This window comes from Nilaparvata lugens, chromosome 6 (assembly GCF_014356525.2).
Source record: "Nilaparvata lugens isolate BPH chromosome 6, ASM1435652v1, whole genome shotgun sequence".
In the NCBI taxonomy this organism is placed as follows: Eukaryota; Metazoa; Arthropoda; class Insecta; order Hemiptera; family Delphacidae; genus Nilaparvata; species Nilaparvata lugens.
In genome coordinates this window covers 38,111,995-38,135,272 of record NC_052509.1, presented here as the reverse complement: position 1 = coordinate 38,135,272, position 23,278 = coordinate 38,111,995, and the positions used below count along the sequence as shown (strand labels likewise).

General features: G+C 32.4%; 1 protein-coding gene across 1 annotated transcript; it reads left to right on the top strand.

Annotated features, from left to right (window-relative positions):
• Positions 1-643: 643 nt before the first annotated feature.
• Positions 644-19,459, top strand: LOC111058504. The gene is made up of 6 exons (XM_022346040.2): positions 644-1,910; positions 2,299-2,450; positions 3,262-3,398; positions 16,391-16,496; positions 17,087-17,283; positions 18,720-19,459. The coding sequence occupies exons 1-6, from the start codon at positions 1,403-1,405 to the stop codon at positions 19,237-19,239; spliced, it is 1,620 nt and encodes a 539-aa protein (XP_022201732.2). The 5' UTR covers positions 644-1,402; the 3' UTR covers positions 19,240-19,459.
• Positions 19,460-23,278: the final 3,819 nt, after the last annotated feature.

The window sequence follows — 23,278 nt, the reverse complement described above, 5'->3', positions numbered from 1 at the left end:
ATATGGTCATAATTATAATACAATTGATATAATGTTTCTTCATAGATTTCTTTGCATCATTTCTGAAACTCCCACACTGATTTGAAATGTTATCAGAATACCTAGTATATTGCTATCATTACATAATTTAATAATCCTGTGTTATTGAATCATCATAATTTATTTTATTTACCTATTTTTATTGTGAAAAATATGAGATTGGACTATGAGCCTGTTTTTTTATTCCCAATCATTTCATGACAGTTTATATTTGTCCTTGTTAAATAAATAAAAATAAATAAATAATACGCTTCTCTTAAATCTGGCCCAAAGTCATTCCCATGCTTGTGAAAAGTTGACAATACTAAAACTACTGCAGTCACAAATAAAAAAATTCTTTTCTTTATTAATATTCAACCTATTTCATTATTTTTGCTCTCAAAAAGTTAACAATGAACTGCTTAATAAAGGAAAAATAATGCTTCCGTGGAATAAGACATACAATATAGAAATAAAATAGAAATTGAGACTGTGCAATGCATTCTCCCATAAGAGCAAATGCGTAACAAAATGAACGAATCCCACAGCAATGCGGGTTGCCTATCTTTACCAGCTGCCTCACTTTTTTTGTGTTGCTAGTCCATTCCAGTTAAATTAGAGTTCACTGATAGACACAGACGAAAATTAACCTCAATCAATCAATCAATCCGACGTCCGACGTAATTGAAATAATTTTTCATACTTTATAAATATTTGATAATTTTCACGTTTTTAGTAGAAAATTCAAATTTTTTGGAGGTGATTTATAGCTTCAATCATTCAATTTTGATAAATATAATTAACGTTCCTAAAAAATAATGTTATCTTGTTGGCGGTGGACAAAGTGTGTGTTTTCAAATTGTAAACAAGATCATCATTGTTGGAATGCAGAAAATTGATTTGTGTAAAATATTTATTTTCTGTAAAATTGTTAGTTTCAAAATGGTTTTTAAAACCTAGTAACCGGCTCATCATAATTAATTTTTATATTATTTGCTCATTTGTTGATAACTGGATAAAGAGCCAATATCAAGGTGTAACTTTTTAGGTTATGCTGGTTCATATTTCTGATTGAATTTCAATTATTTATTGCGTTTTATGAATAATCAAATAGCATAGATTTGTTGTAAATTAAACTGTTAAAATTAAGTAATAACTACGAAATACTACAATTGAACTAGACTAACTAAATTAGATTAAGTAACTTACCAAAGACTGCTTGACCATTTCAGAAAGTAGAATCTGTAACCTAGTAAAATACTTCATTAACTAATATCTACAAATATACCTACAATTTAATTATATCGAATTGAAAAATTTTGGTGTAATTTGAAAATTTTTTAAGAAAATAGAGGCATAATCTGTACCAAATACAGTTTTCAAAATGAAAAGATCCAAGCCTCCTACCTCCGTAAAATCTGAGCAGAATTGGGGTAAAATTTTGAAAGATCAGAATCTTCCTAAACCAGAGCAGAGAAGACTACCATTGAGCACCCCAAAACAAAAGACTCAGACAACTCCAAACAGAGCACACCCTCCACAAATGCTATCTCAAACAAAAAGTGTCCAACAGAGCAGAAATATCAGACCGATGACAAATAAACCAGTAACAAGAGATGCCAGAGATGTTAGAAAAACCAATTCAGGTCATTCTTTCGCAGTTAGTAAAAAGAAAGAATATTTATCTTCCAACTCAGATTTGTCAGTTGGTGGTGAATCCATAGAACTCGTTGAACGTGGTGTGCAATACTCTACAACCAACTTGGAGAATCTGGACCCTCTAACTATGGATGAAATTAATAATGGAGGAGAAAATGGATTAGCTTTTTTGAATCCTGTCAGAACTCTCAACTTTCTGATCAGAGAGTTAAGAGGAAAAATATCTGAGTCAAGTAAGTAGACCTTAATAATTCGGAACATTTCCATATTATTAACTTACTTATTAAAATTAGTTAATCAACAATGGAAATATTAAAATCTTGAAAGACTTTCTTGACTCGTTTTATTTGATCTGAAATAATTTAGTTTTTATTATTCCCAATAGCACTTTTTAATAAAATTTGTTTTATTGCAATACCTCAAGACTAATATGTCTGCCTTTTGTCTATGCCTATAGAAACATTCTATAGACAAAACTTATTAAAAAAAAAAAATAGAGAATAGTTTCATTAGACGATCTCTTTGTTTAAATCAAATTTTCCAAAGATAGAAATAACTTATATTGTGACAAAAGTTCAAGTAAAAAACTCATCTTTTAAAAGGTTTCACCTTTTTTTACAGCTCAAGATGAAAACTTGGCCAGAATTATCAGTGACATGGAAAATACCGCTGGGCGATTATCTAAAAGTAATGGCACTAAAGATACTTCCAATTCTTTAATAAGCAAGGAGGATTTGAAATTCTTCCTTAATATCCTGCAGCGAACTGAAAAGGTAATTTAATTCATTACATCTCACACTAATGCATTACCATCAAAGTTCATAAGAATTATTTTTCTTAGCATCTTTGATATCATGAATAAAAAATCTAGACTCTAAAATTAGTCAATATAAGAGTTCTTATTCTTAGTACCATAAAAAAGAAAAATTATTTCAAAGTCAACTTTCAGCCATAAATTAGAGCAATAATAAATACTTCTCTGGGATTAATTGTTTTACGTAATTTGAAAAATTTCTTCTCTATTGCGAATTATGCCCGCATTAGCTTTTTTTGTGCGTGGGTAATGGAAAGTGCGTTGGTGAATTGATGAGATTATCAAACGTCCATGCCATCGGCGGGATTCGAACCCACAAACCAGGCGGTGCTAGCAGACCGAAGTTTGTGACGCTCCTCACCACTGGACCAACCTGGCCGACACTTGTTGACACTAATACTGTTTAATCATTTCGACAATTATATAGGCGTATGGCTCTGAACCAAAGAATTCAGTTCTGTTGGGATTCCATCAACTGGAACTAATACTGTATTGCTATCAAAAAGTTGATCTCGGGTTGTCCAAACATAGAGAAATTAGAGTTGATAAATGAGTGTTTTTGACTTTTATTGTGAAATGACGCCATCGATCCCACAAGTGTGGGTAATGGATGAAGAATAAGATATAAGAGCAAAAGCATAACCTACTGTTTCTTTATTTTGCTTTATTTTATGGTGCCAAATTTGTCAAGACCTGCTGCATCCAATGAAATTTTTGTTATTCATTATGACTGTGTTCTCAATTTTATTCAATTATGTTTTTTTTATCAGGACATGGACATTGATAAGGGAAGTCAGGAACTGCAGAAGAAACTGGAAGAAGCTTGTAATAAACTAGAAGACATGTGCCGAGTGATGGAGAAAACTGCTATTACGAAGCAGAAAGAAGAAAAACAAAATTTATTGAGGTAAATGCATCAACTGTGATGATTACTGATAAGTAAATACTGATTCAGTTTATAAGTAAAATGAACATTTATACAGTAAATGTTTTATAAGTCAAGTAAGGTACTAGAAAATGCGTACAGAACCTTTTACTTTTACTTATTAAATATTGATGGGAATCAGTATTTGAGTTAAGCTAGATTAAGCTTTAAAAAGTGTTTCTAAAAAGTACACTTTATAGTTTATTTCAAGTAATAGCCCAGTCAATGAAGGTCAAAAAAGCAGTTTCGATCCGAAAATAAAATAAAAGCTGAATTTCCCAAAAAAGCAGTTTCGATCCGAAAATAAAATAAAAGCTGAATTTCCCACCATTGATAGAACCCTCCGAGAGGGTCATTCTCCCAAAAGTCCCAAGAAATCCCCTTGGAGCTTCCCCCCCCCCCAGCCACTTAAAACATGAAAAATGCAGGTAATCACGGTAAATCAATTATCTCTGTAACCATCGATCGGAAAACAGTTCTATTATACGTCATTCAATTCCCCTTAAATTATGGACTACAATATTAGTCCTATTCATTTTTTAATAAAATGATCAGTTTTCTTGATAAAATAATATATATGTAAAAATTTAGGGGGTTTGTGATTTGATTTTTTTGTTTTCTTCGATTAACTCCGAAACAACTAGTTTTAAAGGAAAATGAGCCAAATAATTCATGTAGCCACTGTTATTGCAAATCCATTGATGTATATTGTTATGTATTTGCGACTCGATTTGACGCTGTGGAAGGGGAAACAGTCGACGCGGAACGGCGCGGCTGACTCTTAGCCATAGTAAACAGCAAACTGGAAATCAATTATCTCTGTAACCATTAATCGGAAAAAATCTTTCATATGTCATTCGATTCGTTACATTATGGACTAAAATATTAGTCGTATTCATTTTCTCGATAAAACAAACAGTTTCCTTGATAAAATAATATATTATATGTAAAAATTTAGGGGTTTTTTCGATTTGATTTTTTTTTGTTTTCTCCGATTAACTTAATCAATAAAGTAATAAATTAAGAGTAATTTTAAAGAATGAGTCAAATAATATTAATGTAGCCACTTTCATTGCGAATCCATTGATGTATCATGTTATGTATTTGCGATTCGATTTGACGCTGTGGAAGGGGGGAAACAGCCGAAGCGGTACGGCGCGGCTGACTTCTTCACCATAGTAAACAGTAAAATAGTACTGCTTTCTAAGTAGCAACTTATTCACAATTTGCGCTCGAAACAATCAATTTTGTCTATTGTTTTGACCTGCGCTGAAACTAAATTTACACTTTTTAGTTATCTAAATTTTATATATTAAAATGTTTGAGATTTACCAATTAGATAACAGCAAATTTATTCAGCTTTCATTGCCAGTTCAGGAAATCAATATTTTTCTACGTGAATTAATTATAAAGCCATTATTACAATACGGTCGTCATCATCTTGCTCTCTATGTTTTGAATGAAATGTGATGATAAACTCATCATTTTGTTGTTATATATGTGCTTAATCATGCATTCTATGACAGAGATATTGTTTGCAACCGATAAGATATTCATACTTATACACAATATAATAAATGTATATATGTTTATGATCATAATTCTATGCTATAATTTATCATAAGTTATGAACGGCAAAAACTGAGATGAATCATAGATTACAATAATGTTAACACTGATAATTTCCTGAAAAATCATAGCGTGCAGTGTTTGCTGTTTTACACAGTTAATATTCTCCATCCAAGTTGATGATATACCTACAGTTAAGGAAAATATATATGACGGCTGAGGCATCAAAAAATTATACATTGGGCTTGTTGAGTTGAAACTTTCTATGATTCTCTCGGTAAAGTAGCTCATCTTCCGTTCTTACTAGTTGAATGTACATTATCTAAACAGTCCAATATGAAAATTCAGTAGATTCTAAAGATGAAAGCCATGCAATCATACAAATTAAGGAAGAGTAAGCACGCATAAAAAGTAGGGAAATCATGAAAGTGTTTTACATTCTGCCCTCGTAATCACAAGTTGATCAAGTAGGATAGAAAATATTGAATATTCAATATTGAAAACCAGATGTACGGTCCATTGGAGATGGAAAATTCGTAAATAATCATGAACCAAGTACAAAGTATCCTACCGTATAAGATGAATTGAAAGATGATTCATCATCTTCTATCATTTGTTAACACATCGATTCTTCAACTCCACTCGCATTAAGGGCCTTAATGAGAACTTTATAAATCGAAATGAAGCATGAGCAGAATCATACTGGAGTTACAAGGTTGGCAGAAGCTTTTCTTGATGTCGATTAATGGTGATTGATATTAATTTTGATTCGGGCACAAACGAATATATCAATTTCTATTTATATGTTGAAGCATTCAAATTAAATCTATTGAAGTATTGAACATTATTTCTCATGACTTGGCATTCATAGATCAAGTTGGGTGAAGTTATTTGAAAAATGTACCTGATAATCAATTTTATAGTTTTATACCATTCTAGTTCATTGTGATCGTTGAAGGGTTGAAGTGAGTTAGTTCAGGTGAATTCTATTACAAGTATTTTGTGGTTATAATGGGCTCTTCTTTATTTTCTATCGATGTTTTGCTACAGTAGAGAAAATTAATTTCGGTTTTACATTTTATAAGCTTTAAAGGTACGGTAATATGAATTGGATAAGTCCAGTATTAATTAATCGATGTTGTTTTTCATTGTATCGCTTTGTATCAATGTTACATGCACCACTGTTTGCAATTCATCACTATTCTCTCAAGAATTAGTTTGTTATGAATTTCATGATCTGACAATTCAAATTTAAATGCTATCTGGATAACGTTCACATTCCATTGGTCTTTAACAATAATTGTTACATTGAAGAGTCGAGCAATTTAATCCATTTGGAAGCAAAAGGAAATCTCAGTGCAATTTGAACAGTGGATAGTCACTTTGGGATTCAGTTACTCAATTCATTTCGGCTTGATACTATCATTTTTAATTTGAGTAGATCAGAAATATGCATTGCATATAATTTTTATATTTCATTTTGATTAATCTCTTATCTCAGTCTCGCTTTAATTCATAAACATGATAATCCTAAATTAGTTGATTACCTTAAGGATGTAGTTTACCTTAAGTTGAACAATGTACAATATAATCAATTTTCATTGAATTACTATTATGATAATCATTGGAATTTCTGCCTTTGATTGAGAAAAAGTCATTTTGAGAGCCTTGAAATTCGTACCTAGAAAAAGTTGCTTTATTACTAGAAATTTTGTTATTTGTAATATTTATTATAGGTACTGTACATTCATTTTTGTGATTATAGACATAAACTACTTTATTCTAAATCATGATAAGGATAAATAGGGAAATTGTGAGATGAGGATAATCCCATAGTTGAATTTAAATAGCATCAATTTGAATGCTCTGATAATAATGATTGTGAACGGAACTGGAATTCTGGCTTGGTATTGCCTCTTCATGTTCAGTGAGAATAGAAAGCTTCAGAATAATTTGTTCACACTGTATGTGATAATATTGGTAACATTTGTTAATATTTAAACCAAATGAGCAGAAAATTAATCAACTTTCAGCTTGAAAATTTTCAACTTATCAGGAATACAGTGTTATCATATAGTATCACAGGTAGGCCTACCCTTTTATTTTCTTTGCTCACATGATCTGATGATATTTATTCCATTCATTATCAAGTGTTTAAATTTTTTTCGCAAAATAAGGATAAGATGAAGGAGTTGGACACATACGGTAATATATCATCAAACTTCATTGAAAAACATAAATATCCGAAACAAGAGTTATCAAATAATATTGTGATACCTCTGACTCGTATTGACAAGGCACACTTCAAATTAATATAATAAATTCTGTGAGCGGACAACGAAATCCTGGTTTTTATCATCAGCGTGGTTAAATCGAGAAAATTATGATAATTTTGAGTATTGAAAAGTGAGAATCTAGATTCAGCGCATGTCAAAAAAATAGATAAAATTAATTGTTTCGAGCGCCATAGTGTAAATGAGATGCAATGTAGAAAGCATTACTATTCTGTTTACTATGGTGAAGGGAGTCAGCCACGTCGGCTGTTTCCCCTTCCATAGCGTCAAATTGAATCGCAAATGAATAGCAATATACATCAATGGATTTGCAATGGAAGTAGCTACATTAATTATCTGCCTCATTTTCTTTAAGATTACTTGCTTCGAAGTTAATCGGAGAAAACAAAAAAAAAATCAAATCGAAAAATCCCTAAATTTTTACATATATGCTATTTTATTAAGAAAACTGTTTGTTTTATCGAGAAAATGAATACAAATAGTATTGTAGTCCATTAAGTAACGAATCGAATGACGTATGATAGATTTTTTTTCGATCAATGGTTACAGAGATAATTGATTTCCTGTTCACTGTTTACTATGGCGAAGAGAGTCAGCGGCGCCGTACCGCGTCGGCTGTTTCCCCTTCCACGGCGTCAAATCGAATCGCAAATACATAACAATATACGTCAATGGGTTCGAAATGAGAGTGGCTACATTTATTATTTGGCTCATTTTTCTTTAAAATTACTTTCTTCGAAGTTAATCGAAGAAAACAGAAAAATCAAATCGCAAACTCCCTGAATTTTCATATATATATATTATTTTATCAAGAAAACTGTTAATTTTATTGAAAAAAAAAAATGAATATAAATAATATTGTAGTCCATAATGTAAGAAATCGAATGACGTATAATAGAACTGTTTCCGATCAATGGTTACAGAGATAATTGATTTTCCGTGATTACCTGCATTTTTCAACTTTGAGGGTGGTTAGGGGTGAAAGCTCCAGGGGGATTTCTTGGGACTTTTCGGAGAATGACCCTCTGGGAGGGTTCTATCGATGGTGAGAGATTCAGCTTTTATTTAATTTTCGGATCGAATAAACCTTTATTGACTGAGCTATAAATTCTTGTTGAGTATGTTTGTAGCTGTTTAAAAAGATACTCAATAAAATAGTGATGTATGGATGAGGGAACAACATGTTCCCAAACTTGAATGTTGGATTTTTCAACTGAGTGGCATTTATTGTTTCTGCATAAACTCTCTGCATTAAAATGCTATTCTAGTTAGAACCTATACTAGTTTAAGCTAATTCCAAAATTTTATTTATTTTAGTTTGTTATGCGTAGATCTTTATTTAGAGTACCGGTATAGCTAGTAGCGTTTAGTTGATCTGTATTGCTTATTCTGTAAAAATATTTATAGCTTGTGTAAAATAAGTTGAGACTTGGCCCTCCATCCGAAGAAATTACAGGGTTGACAAATCGTGTAAAATTGCAACTCTCTAAAATTTCCAATTCAACGTCAGAATTGGATGTAGAATATCATCCCCGATATCCTGGTAGTACTAAAAAAGTTTCAGGGTTAAAGGATTAAAAGGAAATTTAACTTTTATGATAAAATAGGAAACATCGCGAAGATTTGTTTTTATTTTAAATATCACTTCTCTCAGAATCATGGGGCGTCGTAATGCGTTATAATTTTATATCAAATTAACGGGGAGAATGTCTCCTTTCTTTTGGTGTCTGGATCATTTTCATCCGACATAAAGTTATTTTTTAATTAATGATTATGTTCGTCAATGTCGAGACATTTTGAGCAGAAAACGTAAAATTCTCGACATGCTAGAAACTTTTTTGTTTCAAAAGATAAGTATGTGGTGAAAGCGAGAAAGTTTGTCACAAATAATTGAAATTATTTTTCCAATAGTCAAAAGTAGTCGGAAGAGCGCCTCTACTATTTTGGCCTCTCAGGAGTTTCAAAGTAAAGGATAGCGGCTGAATGGTGTGCCACCATATGCTATCAATAGCTGGGATCAACAAAAACAAAAAAATACAGAACGATTGAAAAATTCAGCAACTGCAAGCCACATACATGATTATAAATAGTAAAAATCTGGTGTGGCGCACTCACACAACTTTCCTTGCCGTTATGAAAATTGATCACCTTACGCTAGTGTCTACTTACGCTTAAGTCTACTGTTCAAAGATTTGATCCAGCTGATGACAGGGCAATAACGCTGGAGACCCACGAGGTCTGCAATCTCTTCATAGTGAATCATTTAATAGAATCAACAGTTGCCAACAGTTTGCAATTGGATAATCACATTTTCTCGAATTTCGAGCTTATTCTCAATTTTAGGTGAAAATGTTACTGAACATTAATTGTAGAGATTCTCATGCTCAATCTATTCCACTCGAAATGTCCTGTTTAAATTGTATCTGAAGCCTGATAATTGAGAATCTAAAATCAAACTTTGCATAGATGGGGCGGAGCTCCTGAAATTTTTACAGATATGGGATTGGTGGCAGTTGATAGAAATTATCAATGACTATTTCAGGTATAACTTTAATCAAAATCGTTGGAGCCGTTTTCGAGAAAATCCCGAAAACCCCTGTTTTTACAACATTTTCGCCATTTTAGCCGCCATCTTGTATCGCATTTGATCGAAAATTGTTCGTGTCAGATCCTTATATTGTAAGGACCTTACGTTCCAAATTTCAAGTCATTCCGTTAATTGGGAGATGAGATATCGTGTACAAAGACGCACATACACTCATATACACACACACACACACACACACACACACACACACATATATATATATATATATTATATATATATATATATATATATATTATATATATATATATATATACAGACCAATACCCAAAAAACACTTTTTTGGACTCAGGGGACCTTGAAACGTATAGAAATTTGGGTACCTAATTTTTTTCGGAAAGCAATACTTTCCTTACCTATGGTAATAGGGCAAGGAAAGTAAAAATGACAACCTCGCCTCGAATAATCCAAGCAGTGTTTCATTGCAGCCCTTCTAGAGGCAATCAGCTGCTTGCGTTTGAAATAATTCAGTCAAATATCTAGTAAATTGCCAGCCTTCAGCATACAATTTGGTACACAATGCATACCATGCAGCCGCTCTCCTAACTTTAAAATTCCTTGGAGACCAATATACGATCTTCCAACTACTTTTGACTATTGGAAAAATAATTTCAATTATTTGTGAGAAACTTTCTCGCTTCCACCACCTACTTATCTTTTGAAACAAAAAGGTTTCTAGCATTTCGAAAATTTCATATTTTCTGCTCGAAATGTCTCGACATTGACGAACATAATCATTAATTAAAAAATAACTATAAGTCGGATAAAAATGATCCAGACATCAAAAGAAAGGAGACATTCTCCCCGCTATTTTGATATGAAATTATTATGCATTACGACGCCCTATGATTCTGAGAGAAGTAATATTCAAAAGAAAAACAAATCTTCGCGATGTTTCCGATTTAATCATAAAAGTAAAATTTCCTTTTAATCCTTCAACCCTGAAACTTTTTTGGGACTACTAGGATATCGGGGATGATATTCTACATCCAATTCTGACGTTTAATTGAAAATTTTAGAAAGTTGCAATTTTACACGATTTGGCAACCCTGTAATTTTTTCGGATGGAGGGCCAAGTCTCAACTTATTTTACACAAACTATAGGCCTCGATAGGCTGATCGGAACTGACCCCTTCACACAGATTTATAGTCTTTGTAGGGGTATTTCATCCATTTTTTTCTATTACAGCTATTAAAATTGTATTTATTTATCATAGTATATTATATTAGGTATGGGTATCGAAAGACAAAACATCGATGTTTTTTTCACCTTAACATCGATAAGTGAAAAACATCGAACGGTAAAGGTAAACATCGATGCATCACCGTACATTTTACGGATGATACTACGAAGACTATTATATCCTTATGGTGCGTACAGATATACGCGCCGCGAACATGAGCAATTCACTTTTAATCAGCTGACTATATCTGTATTTTTACAGAAACGAAGATTTTACAGAAAAGAAGATTGTTGTTGTGATATATCAACTGTACTATTCATAATTTCTGATTATGTGTAATGTTTGAATTGGAAGCAAATCAATAATAAAAAACATTTTTAAAATGAAGTAAAAGCTTGGCTTCTATTACAAAATTATGTGGAGAGTTTATTTTCAAGAGTAGAATAGATATGAATTTGCGGGTTTCATTGGATGAATGTCTTCTTTCTCTCTTGGAAATTGTGTGAAGATAATATTCAAGCTACATGAGTTATTTTCCTATAATGTTGATAATTTATTATGGACGGAAATTTATAAAATAAAATTTATGAGTCTGCTAATTGCTTGGAATGTGCATTGATTGTTGGTTATTCTTTCCAAATGAAGGGAAAGTAGATTAAAATAGTAATATACATGTATTATCTAAACTAAAATTCCTCACCCTGTGATATTATGCAAGTTCCGACTCGGCAAAATAATTCATTGCTTTTTTTTCTTAATTAAAAATATGATGGTGCCCCAAACAGGACTTTTAGTCCTCGGGGTACTTGAAATTATTTATTCTTCTTTTGATGTAAATGAGTTATTGTGATTTCTTCGTACAATGTGTAATTGTATTATTTTATTATCTTTATTTTTATAATGTGCAAGATTGTTGTTGTGATATATCAACTGTACTATTCATAATTTCTGATTATGTGTAATGTATAAATTGGAAGAATAAATGAATTTATTATTATTATATTATAAAAAGCTTGGCATCAGCTGATTAAAAGTGAATTGCTTATGTTCGCGGCGCGTATATCTGTACGCACCTTTAGAGTAACTCAGATAGTGAAATCAGTTTCCTTTTTTATGTACATTTTAAAGAAAGTGACAGAGCTGTTGAAAAGTAGTTAACAATAAAGGATTATTATTGATTAGCAGCAGCCAAACTGAAAGTTTATAAATTGTTTATAGTTGTAGGTAATCAGACTTGACGTTTAGCAACGGAGATTGATATTTAATCGAATATAAAAAAAATCCAATGTTCTAAAATATTGTTTAATAGATTTGAATATTTTTGTTTAGTATAAAATAAATTAAGACGGTATTCTTCTTTTGTCCAAATTTTGTGAAGAGAATGAAGTTGAACTAATAATATTACTTTTTTAATGGATGATAAGAATGATAAAATAATTTTGAATGAATAAATACTCAAAAGACATGTCAGAAACGATGGATGAATAGATTTTTATTAGTATAAAGTGGAAATGATATAATGTACAGTATATGATACTTTACACTTATTCTTCTAAAATAAAAATCTGGTGTGGCACACTCACACAACTTTCCTTGCCGTTATGAAAATTTATCACCTGACGCTAGTGTTCACGCGCATCTCAACTCTACTATTCAAAGATCCAAGACAGCTGGTGACAAGACAATAACACTGGAGACACACGAAGTCTGCTATCTCTTCATAGTGAATGATTCAATAGAATCCACAGTTGCCAACAGTTTGCAATTGAAATAATAACATTTTCTCGAATTTCGAGCTTATTTTAAATTGTAGATGAAAATGTTACTGAACATTAATTGTAGAGATTTTCATGCTTAATCTTCTCCACTTAGAATTTTTTGATTAAATTTTATCTGAAGCCTGATAATTGAAAATCTAAAATCAAACTTTGCATAGATGAGGCGAAGCTCTTGGAATTTTTAACGATATGAGACTTGTGGGAGTTGATAGAGCTTATCAATGACTATTTTAGGTATAAATTTGATCAAAATCGTTGGAGCCGTTTTTGAGAAAATCGCGAAAAACCCTGTTTTTGGCATTTTAGCCGCCATCTTTAATTGAATTTGATCGAAATTGTTCGTGTCGGTTCCTTATAGGGGAAGGACCTTAAGTTCCAAATTTCAAGTCATTCCGTTAATTGGGAGCTTATAGAACATTAAATTCTCTTCAATTTGATGTATAATTTCACACTTACGAATTTCCCTACACCTTTTGCAGCAGCTTTAGTGTTGAGTGTGAAATGTCCATTTTCACAACAATAGACCAATTGACAAAGGAATTTTGAGAGAATGTTTTAAACATAATTTTTGACTTTGCAGCTTTGTTGAGATTAGTTAGGTGGAGAACATATCAAAAGTCCCCATTCCTAACTCATGTGCTCAGGTGATGAAGGTGGTTTAAATATTGAATTTTCCAGCGTTATGCTTCCACGCTCATATCTTGAAAACAATGCGTTCAACCGACATAACTAACTATTTAAAAATGAAGCTTGATAAATTCTCTACACTTTTTGTTTAGTATAATTTTGTGATATTATAAACAGTTCTCGAGATATTCGGTCTTGAAGGTGTGTAATTGTTAAAATAACAGGTTTTTATCCAATGTTTTGCTCTTTCAGTGCTTATAACTCTCCAACAATGCACCATGTAAACTGATGCTCATCGTAGGTGTGTAGAGCATTGAATTCTATTTGAAATGATGTATTATTTCACTTTCCTTTCATTGTTATAGCAGCTACAATGTAGGGGGAGAAATTTTCATTGCTGCAACAATTGATCGTTTGACAATGACATCTGAAGGAGGTGTCTGTGACCCAGTTTTTGACTTTGCAGCTTAATTTGGACTAGTTAGTAGGTGAACATAGCGAAAGTGAGCCCCTCTGTTGAAGGTGTGGAACCGCTGAGTTGACACTTGTTGCAGCAATGAAACATTCACCCCCTACATTGAAGCTGCTATAACAATGAAAGGAAAACTTGTGAAAGTGAAATAATTACACCATTTCAAAGAGAATTCAATGCTCTACAAACCTACGATAAGCATCAGTTTACATGATGCATTGTTGGAGAGTTATAAGCACTGAAAGAACAAAACATTGGATGAAAACCTGTTATTTTAACAATTACACACCTTCAAGAGCGAATATCTCGAGAACTGTTGATAATATCACAAAATTATACTAAACAAAAAGTGTAGAGAATTTATCATGCTTCATTTTTAAATAGTTAGTTATGTCGGTTGAACGCATTGTTTTCAAGATATGAGCGTGGAAGCATAACGCTGAAAAATTCAATATTTAAACCACCTTCATCCCCTTAGCACATGAGTTAGGAATGGGGACTCTTGATATGTTCTCCTCCTAACTAGTCTCAACAAAGTTGCAAAGTCAAAAATTATGTTTAAAACATTCTCTCAAAATTCCTTTGTCAATTGGTCTATTGTTGTGAAAATGGACATTTCACACTCAACACTAAAGCTGCTGCAAAAGGTGTAGGGAAATTCGTAAGTGTAAAATTATACATCAAATTGAAGAGAATTTAATGTTCTATAAGCTCATAATCAACATGGATTTTTCCCATCGATTTTCAAAAAGTTATAAGAACAAAAATAGAAAAAAATTGGTGGCAAACGTGTTTTTTTCAAAAATGTCATACCTTCAAGAGCGGATATCTCGAAAACTAGAAGAGATATGAGAAAGTTGTCAAATGAATATTGTAGGAAATTATGTAAGCTTCAATTTGTTAAATGACAGTCTAGTCCTTAGGATACATAGTTTTAGTTTTATGCGAGAAACCAAAGAATGGTACCTTTAAACCACCCCTACCTCCTTAGCACAGTGGGTAGAGGTTGGGACTTTTGATATGTTTACCTCCTTACTACCTTAGCAGAACTGCGGGGTCAAAAATTGTCTTCCCAACTTTTCCCTCTATAATCTTTCCTTGACTGGACTATACAAGACACATAATTAACGATTGTTTATGATTTTATATGCTTTACTAGAATGAACTCTTGAGGAGAAACATTGAATGTTCAATCGACTTACTAGTTGCAATGGAATTACTAAACATGGCTTGTCTACTAATTTGTAAAAATTAAAAACGTATTTCATTTTTATATATATACGCTCATAAATTTTCAGATTTTGGGGAAAATTTGAAAGAGTAAGACGGGTGATTTGTAAGATTCATTTTTTGTCGCGTTTTCTTTTGTTCTAGAATGACAAGTTCAAATAAAGATCTACGAGACTGTTTTATGAAAATTTTAAATTTTTCCTCAAATCTTGCCATAAATTTGAAATTTTTCTTCTAATTCGCTGGCTTTTCAGCTTTATCGAAATGATGTTAAAAATGATCAAACTTGAATTATCTACATCAGATAAATACAGGTTAAGACTTCCCGAATAGGTATGATAATATCAACCCCACACACACAGATTCGTCTATGTGGGGAAAATATTCACAAATTTGTTTTTAGTAGGCTATATCTTGTATTGTGAATAATAAATTGAAATTGAAAATAATAATCAATATAGCCAATGTATTCGGTTTTCGAGCTCCCTCTACAATCAGAATAGAAAATGTAACTTTTTATGTTATAAAATAAATATTTTATTCAAAGTCTTACCAATTTGATGCATTTACTGACTTGCATATGGCAAAGGAAATTAATTCCAGGAAAAATTATCACGTTTAAAAAATATTATTTCTTCTTTGGGGGGGATGGTAGTATTTCTTCAAATCAAAGACGTTATCTATATCTACAAGGGCTGATACTGCGTCTTTCTGAGTAGTTTTTTAATTCTCGAACATTCATGAAGGCTGCCATGATAAGTAGTAATTCTTTATCAAGTCTGGTCCGAACAAACTTGAAAAACGTCAGTATTTACTTAAAACGTTCAGTAAAAGGAAATGTTATGTACCTAATTTTCAGTAAATACTTGAGAAATACGAGTATAGTAAATTAGTTGAGTTATCAGTATATACTGATCAGGTCAAGTAAATACTGAACAAGTGATAGGAATACAAAATATTGAAATTTTATTCACCTAAACACCTAAAAGTAAATACTTTTCTTGCACTTGAGCCAAGGAGTAACCTGAATAAGTTCTACAAAGGTTAGAGAAAAATAAATTGCAAACAATTCTAGATTATTATTGCCTTCTTATAGCTCCTGTACAATTTCTTAACATGTTTAAAAACTGTCCAGTCAACTATTTAATACATTTCAATGTAAGCTATTATTATTAATATTTTTTTCAAATCACAAAAATTATGTAATTTATTCAGTGAATTGGCCAAAACTAAGGAAAGCCTAGCTGCAGCTGAAAAAGAAATTAAGAGGCTGGGAAAACTTGACGCCGAATTGAAAGAAGAGAAGCAGAAAAATGAAGAGGTAAGAGACAGTTTCTTTAAAATAAAAAGCATCCATCGTAAATTTCTAGAATTGTTTTGAAAGAATAAGACGTTGATGTTGTCAATACCACTATATCTGATTTTTTGAGTAAATGTACTGTATTGTTTGTTTGAAAATTAATAAACTTCCATAACCATCAATTTATTTTAATGTCATTAATCCTTGCTTAATGTCAGAATCCTTTGCAAACAACTCACAAACTAACAAATGTATTACTCTATTGAGATAACCCATTCATCACCTGGAGTCATCAACAGAGCAGTATAGTCTTGTAATGAAATTTTACCGATATACATTCCAATAATTCATTGTACGTAATAAATCTTCGTTCAAATTCATATGCTGGTGTATAATATACTGTAGTTGTTTAGTTTGTTCTAAAGCTCTAGATTGATATACAGTACATTTCTTAAAATTACTTTGAATCTTAACAGTATCAAGCTAAAATAATTTTCTGGTACAATTTACATTCTCTTATCCTCCAGGCAAATATTCTTTGAAATTGCTAATTTTCTGATAAACTTTGTTTTTAATGTTATTATTTTCCATCGAAAATATCAATTTTGTAGGTCAAACGCAAGATTCATGACATGAAAGTCAAATTCTCCTCATTGAATACAGTACTGAACGAGCAACTACTGGAAGTTAAAGACGAGAACAAGAAATTGCAGAAAGAAGTGAAGTACTTGTTTCTTGAAAAAGAAAAGAATAGTGTGCTAATGAAGGTTAAGGACAAGGAAATTGACAAATTGAGAGCCAGCTTAGAGTGAGTAAATATTCCTATCACAGTATTACTTGGTTGGATTAGTATTGTAAAACATATAGATTGATTATTTGAATTGTGGCAGGCTTCTCAAGTTTATTAATGAAAGCGTTCAACAATATTTTTCTATCAATAAAAATAAAAATAGGTGATGAACTATACATTCTTTTTAGATCGCAACCATTATTCGCAAATAATTTTGTTGGGTTGCATGAATTATTTTAACAATAATGAATTAAAATATTCACCGTCCCTTCTCAGTTCTTGCTATCGCTTCTAATTCAAGTTATAAGATTTCTATTGACAAGTTCTTAGACATCTAATTACTAGTTTTAAACTGAATTATAAGACGGGGTTCAAACCGGCACAATATTTTCTCAGGCGATATCACCCGCGTGATATGCACAGACAAATACTTGAAATGTAAATGATGGCGATAAAAATGGTTCACACCGGCGCGATTTTAAGTTTCTCAGAACGAACAGGATAAATCGCGTCGAGTGCTGCTTGCCGTCGGTCCTAGTGATTTTGTCCTTGCGATTTTTTGAGGTTAATATAAACTGTTAGCATGCTCTATTAATAACATCCATGCTCCTCATTAAGCGAATGCTGACTTGAGTTCATACTTGTGACTGAAGTCGCAAACATGTTCAGAATTCAAAACTAATGACTCACTGCTCCCTCCACATTCCTAATTTTTATTGCTTGCTGTATGAACCCACGTGCGTTTTATCTTGTTGTCGATATTTCGTCGGCAACATATCGCCTGGGAAAATAACGCGCCGGTATGAACCCCGCTCAAGAAATTACAATGAAGGTTTAATTTTAATGAAAAGTTTGTATTCTCCAGTATTTGGAAAAACAAATATTTGGCTTTTTTATTTTACTGAATAGCAGGTCCTAGTCGATCCAGTGTAGTATTGTAGTTAAGTTATATGACTTTTATTTTCCAAGTTTTGATCATATTTCGTTGATATTAGAATGTGTAAGTGGTATTTGGGAAAATGCATAATTGATTTTTTGTATTGGTGTGACCTGCTGCAAGGTGAGATTATTCCCCAACCGTATTATCATACTCACTTTTACTATTTCAATGTTATGAAATAAACCTTCTCTATGATGAATTCAATACTACCGACACTTGAATAATAAAAATGAAATTTCTGTAACTACTCTCAACATCAATTCTCAAGTTTACTTTAATTACAGAACAATGGAGATTCGTTGATTTGAAGTAAATCCTTATGGAAACAATGATTTTACAGTAGGGTTATTGTGAATTAAGGGAATAAATGAGTTATCGATGATTTTATATGATGCATAATGAAGTCAAGAAACCTTAATTTCAGTATGAAGTGTAGAGCTCCACATTACGTGATATCAGTTTCACTATAGCATAGAAATTAGAAGTAATGCTTCTTGCTTTCTATGTTTTTCAGAGAAATCAAAACCCTGATCAAAAGCCAACTGAGGACTTTCCAACGCGAGGAAATGAATGACGTGTGCATAGCTGTTGACCAAAACAAGACCCTGAAACCGGTTGACATGCTCAACGATATTTCAGTGTTGACGTGGAGTGACGAGGGTTGCCTGGTGGCGGATCGCGCGAATCGTGACCTCAAGAAAGTGGCCAGGTGTTCTTCGCCCGTGACCAGCATCTCTCCAGCCGCCGAAGACGACGAATCCTGGCGGCGAATCAGCCATCTACATCCGGTCGACGTCAAAACCGACGGCATCAAGAAAAGTGTCAAAAACCTTTTCGAAGAGATGCGTAAACAGAGCAAATTGCGTTTGTCGCTGTCCACGCAAAACCTACCCACAACCGATGATAAGTGTGCTAACAATTGGATCAACTTACCTGTAGCCGATGATAAGTCTGCCAACAATTGGTTTGATAAGATCAACTTTGATATCAATTCTTCGAATATGCTTACACTCACGGACACTGAATCAAATTAGTAAAAATGTCTATGATAATAGCAGCCTTATATGTTGAAACAAATCTCTAATAATCTAATAACATTTTTGAACAAAATTGAAAGGTGAACGTATTAGCATGTGGCCTTACATAATGTGATATATAATCGTTGAACGTGAAATTTGTACCTGAAAATTTTATTGGTTATTATTTATGTATATTTTTGATAATTCTGATTAAAATTGTATGTTTGTAATAGAATGCTTTGATTTTTATTATAATTATATATAATATATAATATATAGCACATAACAGAATACACTTTAAAGTTTGTAATATAAATTAAAACAGGAGACACAATATAAATAGATTGAAAACACTTGAAAACTTACATTAGAAATGGGGAAAATTTTCGGAGACTGTGTCTCCTTTCTCAACCGAGAAGACTGCAGATTTGAATCCAACGGTCGTGTGACCACAGAGTATGCAAGGAGACTTAATTGTAGCAGCAGAGACCACAGATTACGCGGTGCAGACGGATGGAGAGAAAAAAGGATACAGAATCAGGGGACATTATGGGGTATTTAGGGGGCGGTTACAAACGGGATATTCAAGATTTGAGTGAGTTATGAATAAGGAAAGGTGTAGCTTATAAATTGATAGAAAAGAGGAGATTTAAAATTAGAAATCAAAAAAGAATTAGACTAAAATTGGAGAAAGGAATTGTAGAATTGAACTTGAATGGAATTTATTCTCCATTTTTATTGAACATTTAATATATATATATAAGTTATATAGCTGATTACTTATATAGTCAGCACTCCTCATTCCATTATTGTTGATGTAGCATAGTTGTAGTGGAAGGTAACATTGTATTTAGTAGTCAGTTCCAAGCTAGCGGCCATAGCGGATGGAGCTCTATCGCGAGATATAAAATTATTGTAATATGTGGTTAACAAATAAATTCATTTTTTAAAAAGACTATTTGATTAATCGCAATCTTAACTGGCGCAGTCGGTAGGACACTTCAAAAACGAGAATTTGGTTTTTCGGTTTTAACCGTTAATGAAGTGTTCATGAACTTACAAAAAAGTTGTATCAGTCACCTAACATCGGGACTTAAATAAGTGAACAATCATCAAAATAACTTCGTATCAAATTGAATAAGTTGGTGAACTATTATATTATTAAAATTCGTGAGTGTTATTTGCAAAATTATATTCCTACTCAGTCACCTAATATCGGGACAAGTGTGAAAAGTTATAAAATAAGTGAACAGTATAGTAAAGTGTTAACAATACCGTATTTCATCTACAAATTGAATCAAGAAAAAGCAACAGACTTTCAACTTCTAAGGACTACCACGGACTTCAACTTCTAAGGACTACTACGGACTTCAACTTCTAAGGACTACTACGGACTTCAACTTCTAAGGACTTCCATCTTTGGAGACTTTCAACCCGGGACTGTGACAAGATGAACTCGATTTTAGTATTGTGAGTAACAAACTTTTGTGATTTACAAACTTGGATAATATTAATTTTACTTACTATTTTCGTATTTCTTTTTCTTGTAATTTTATCTATAACTAAGGGCCATGAATTCCAACAATGATAAAGCAACCAATCCCCAAACTGTACCTACCCTTAAGAAAGAATTCTTGGACATGATCCCTGATTATTCAGGAGAGCCTACTATGCTAAATCGTTTTATTTCAATTTGTGACAAACTTGTAGCAAAATTTTACGTAACTGCCAATCCAGATGATTTCCAAAACGAATACTTGTATTCTACTATTCTTGCCCGTATTAAAAGCCCAGCCCTTCACATTGTTACAAGTTCTAACACTTATGCATGGCCTGACGTAAGAAAAGTTTTGATCAATAGTTACATGGACAAGAGAGATTGCTTTACTCTCAATCTTGAAATGGCTGAACTAAAACAAGAATCAGGTGAATCACCCTTTTCATTCTATGAACGAATCCAAAAACCTCTGAATTTACAGATCTCGTATTTCCGAAACAAACAACCTACAATATCAGAAGTCATGTGTCAGTATGTAAATGGATTAGCACTTAAGAGTATTGCTAAGAGGATTAAGAGAGCCTCTCGGGTCTCTCATGAGAACCAAAAATCCCAGTTCGTTGGACAGTGCTCTAAACAACGACTTTCAGTTCAAATTTGGTTTCTTTCAAGACCACTCTAATTTGAAAAAGCCTAACACTCAAATCCAACACAAAAGTAATCCCAGCTATCAAATGCAAAACTATCCTCAGAGACAACAGTTCTATCACACTCAAAATCAGAAAGGTCAATTCTTTCAAAACAAAAATCAACACATGAACAGACCTCAACAACATTTTCAAAACAATCAACCCAAACCACAGTATTTCAACACAAATTCAGCCAAGAGCTCAAAATCCAAACTACAACCAACCAAGACCCAAAAATTCGTATCAACCAACGCCAATGAGCATTTCCTCAATCAACAATCGTCCCCAAAAAAGACCAAGACTGTTTCAAATGACAGGTCGACCAATTGACGAAATGCAAAATGATGAGTTTGATAATAATTTCGGAGAAACCGCTCAGAAAGAATTATCAGACGAATTCAAACAGCTCTCCGTTGAAAACGAAAATGAAACGTATTTCCAGCCAGCCGAACAAACCGAATCAGAGTGTTTTTTATAGGATACGATCCTCGAAAGAAATTTTAAATTATGAACTTACAAGATGACAAAAATGAACTTCCCTACTTCATTGATCCTAAAACAAGATTTAGAGTTCTAATGGACACAGGAAGCACTAGGTCATTCGTGAATAACTTCATAGGTATGGAATGTTACAAAGAAAACTTGATAGAAGACCCTTTTGAAGTAGCAACAGCGCATGGTATTTCACAAGAGAAATACAGTACAAAGATTTATTTATTAGGGAATTCGAAACACACGTTCTATCTTTTTGATTTTCATAAAAACTTTGACCTTCTTCTCGGACTTGACAATATGAAAAAACTCAAAATAAATTTGGATTTTATTAATGACAGTATTGATTTCTATGGAATGAAACTACCTATTTATTATTTTAACGCTGAAGAAAATTATTCAAAAGTGAAGTCAACGAACCCTACCAAAAATCAAATGACACTAATAAAATCATTTCTGATACAAGCTAGAACTCAATCCATTATAGAAATTCCAATTGAAAATATGAATGAAGGTGAAGCTATAGTATCATACAAAAACATTTCCGGACTTGGAATTCCTCAGTGTCTAGTGAAAGTGAAAGAAAACAAAGCCTATTGTTCTATTTTGAACCCCACTACGTCAGACAAGAAATTTACCATTCACAAACCAATGTCAGTCGAATCGCTTGAAAACTATAATTGTATTAATCCAAGTGAGTTACGTAATCATAATGCATGCAATAATTTGAATCTACTCAATCACAAAACTAACAAAATCGATCTATCAAAAATTAGAACCAATCATATGAATGCCGAAGAAGAGCAAGCTATTCTACAGGTGATTAAAGATTACTCAGATATATTTCACATTGATGGAAATCCTTTGACTTTCACAAATGAAATAAAGCATATCATAAGAACCACCGACGAAATCCCGGTCTATACAAGAAGTTATCGCTACCCTGAAATCTATAGAACTGAAGTAAATCGACAGATTGATGAAATGTTGGAACAAAAAATAATTCAACCCTCCAATTCACCTTGGAATTCACCAATATGGGTCATTCCAAAGAAACAAGATGCTTCTGGTAAAAAGAGTTGTAATTGATTATCGCGGTTTGAATTCTAAGACTGTAGACGATAAATTCCCACTTCCTAATATAACGGATATTCTAGATAAATTAGGAAGAGCACAGTATTTCACTACCCTAGACTTATTCTATGGTTTCCATCAGATAGAAATGGATCCTATCAGTATTGAAAAAACTGCATTCTCTACAGACACGGGTCATTACGAATTTTTACGAATGCCCTTCGGTCTCAAAAACGGTCCACCCACTTTCCAAAAAGCTATGAATAGCATACTAAGAGGACTCCAAAATGAATTGTGTTTA

Bases quoted from the DNA above. Each gene is read 5' to 3' on its own strand.
- LOC111058504 (XM_022346040.2), top strand. From the start codon at position 1,403: ATGAAAAGATCCAAGCCTCCTACCTCCGTAAAATCTGAGCAGAATTGG. The intron at 1,911-2,298 runs GTAAGTAGACCT...CTTTTTTTACAG, and splicing joins AGGAAAAATATCTGAGTCAA to CTCAAGATGAAAACTTGGCC. The intron at 2,451-3,261 runs GTAATTTAATTC...TTTTTTTATCAG, and splicing joins TCCTGCAGCGAACTGAAAAG to GACATGGACATTGATAAGGG.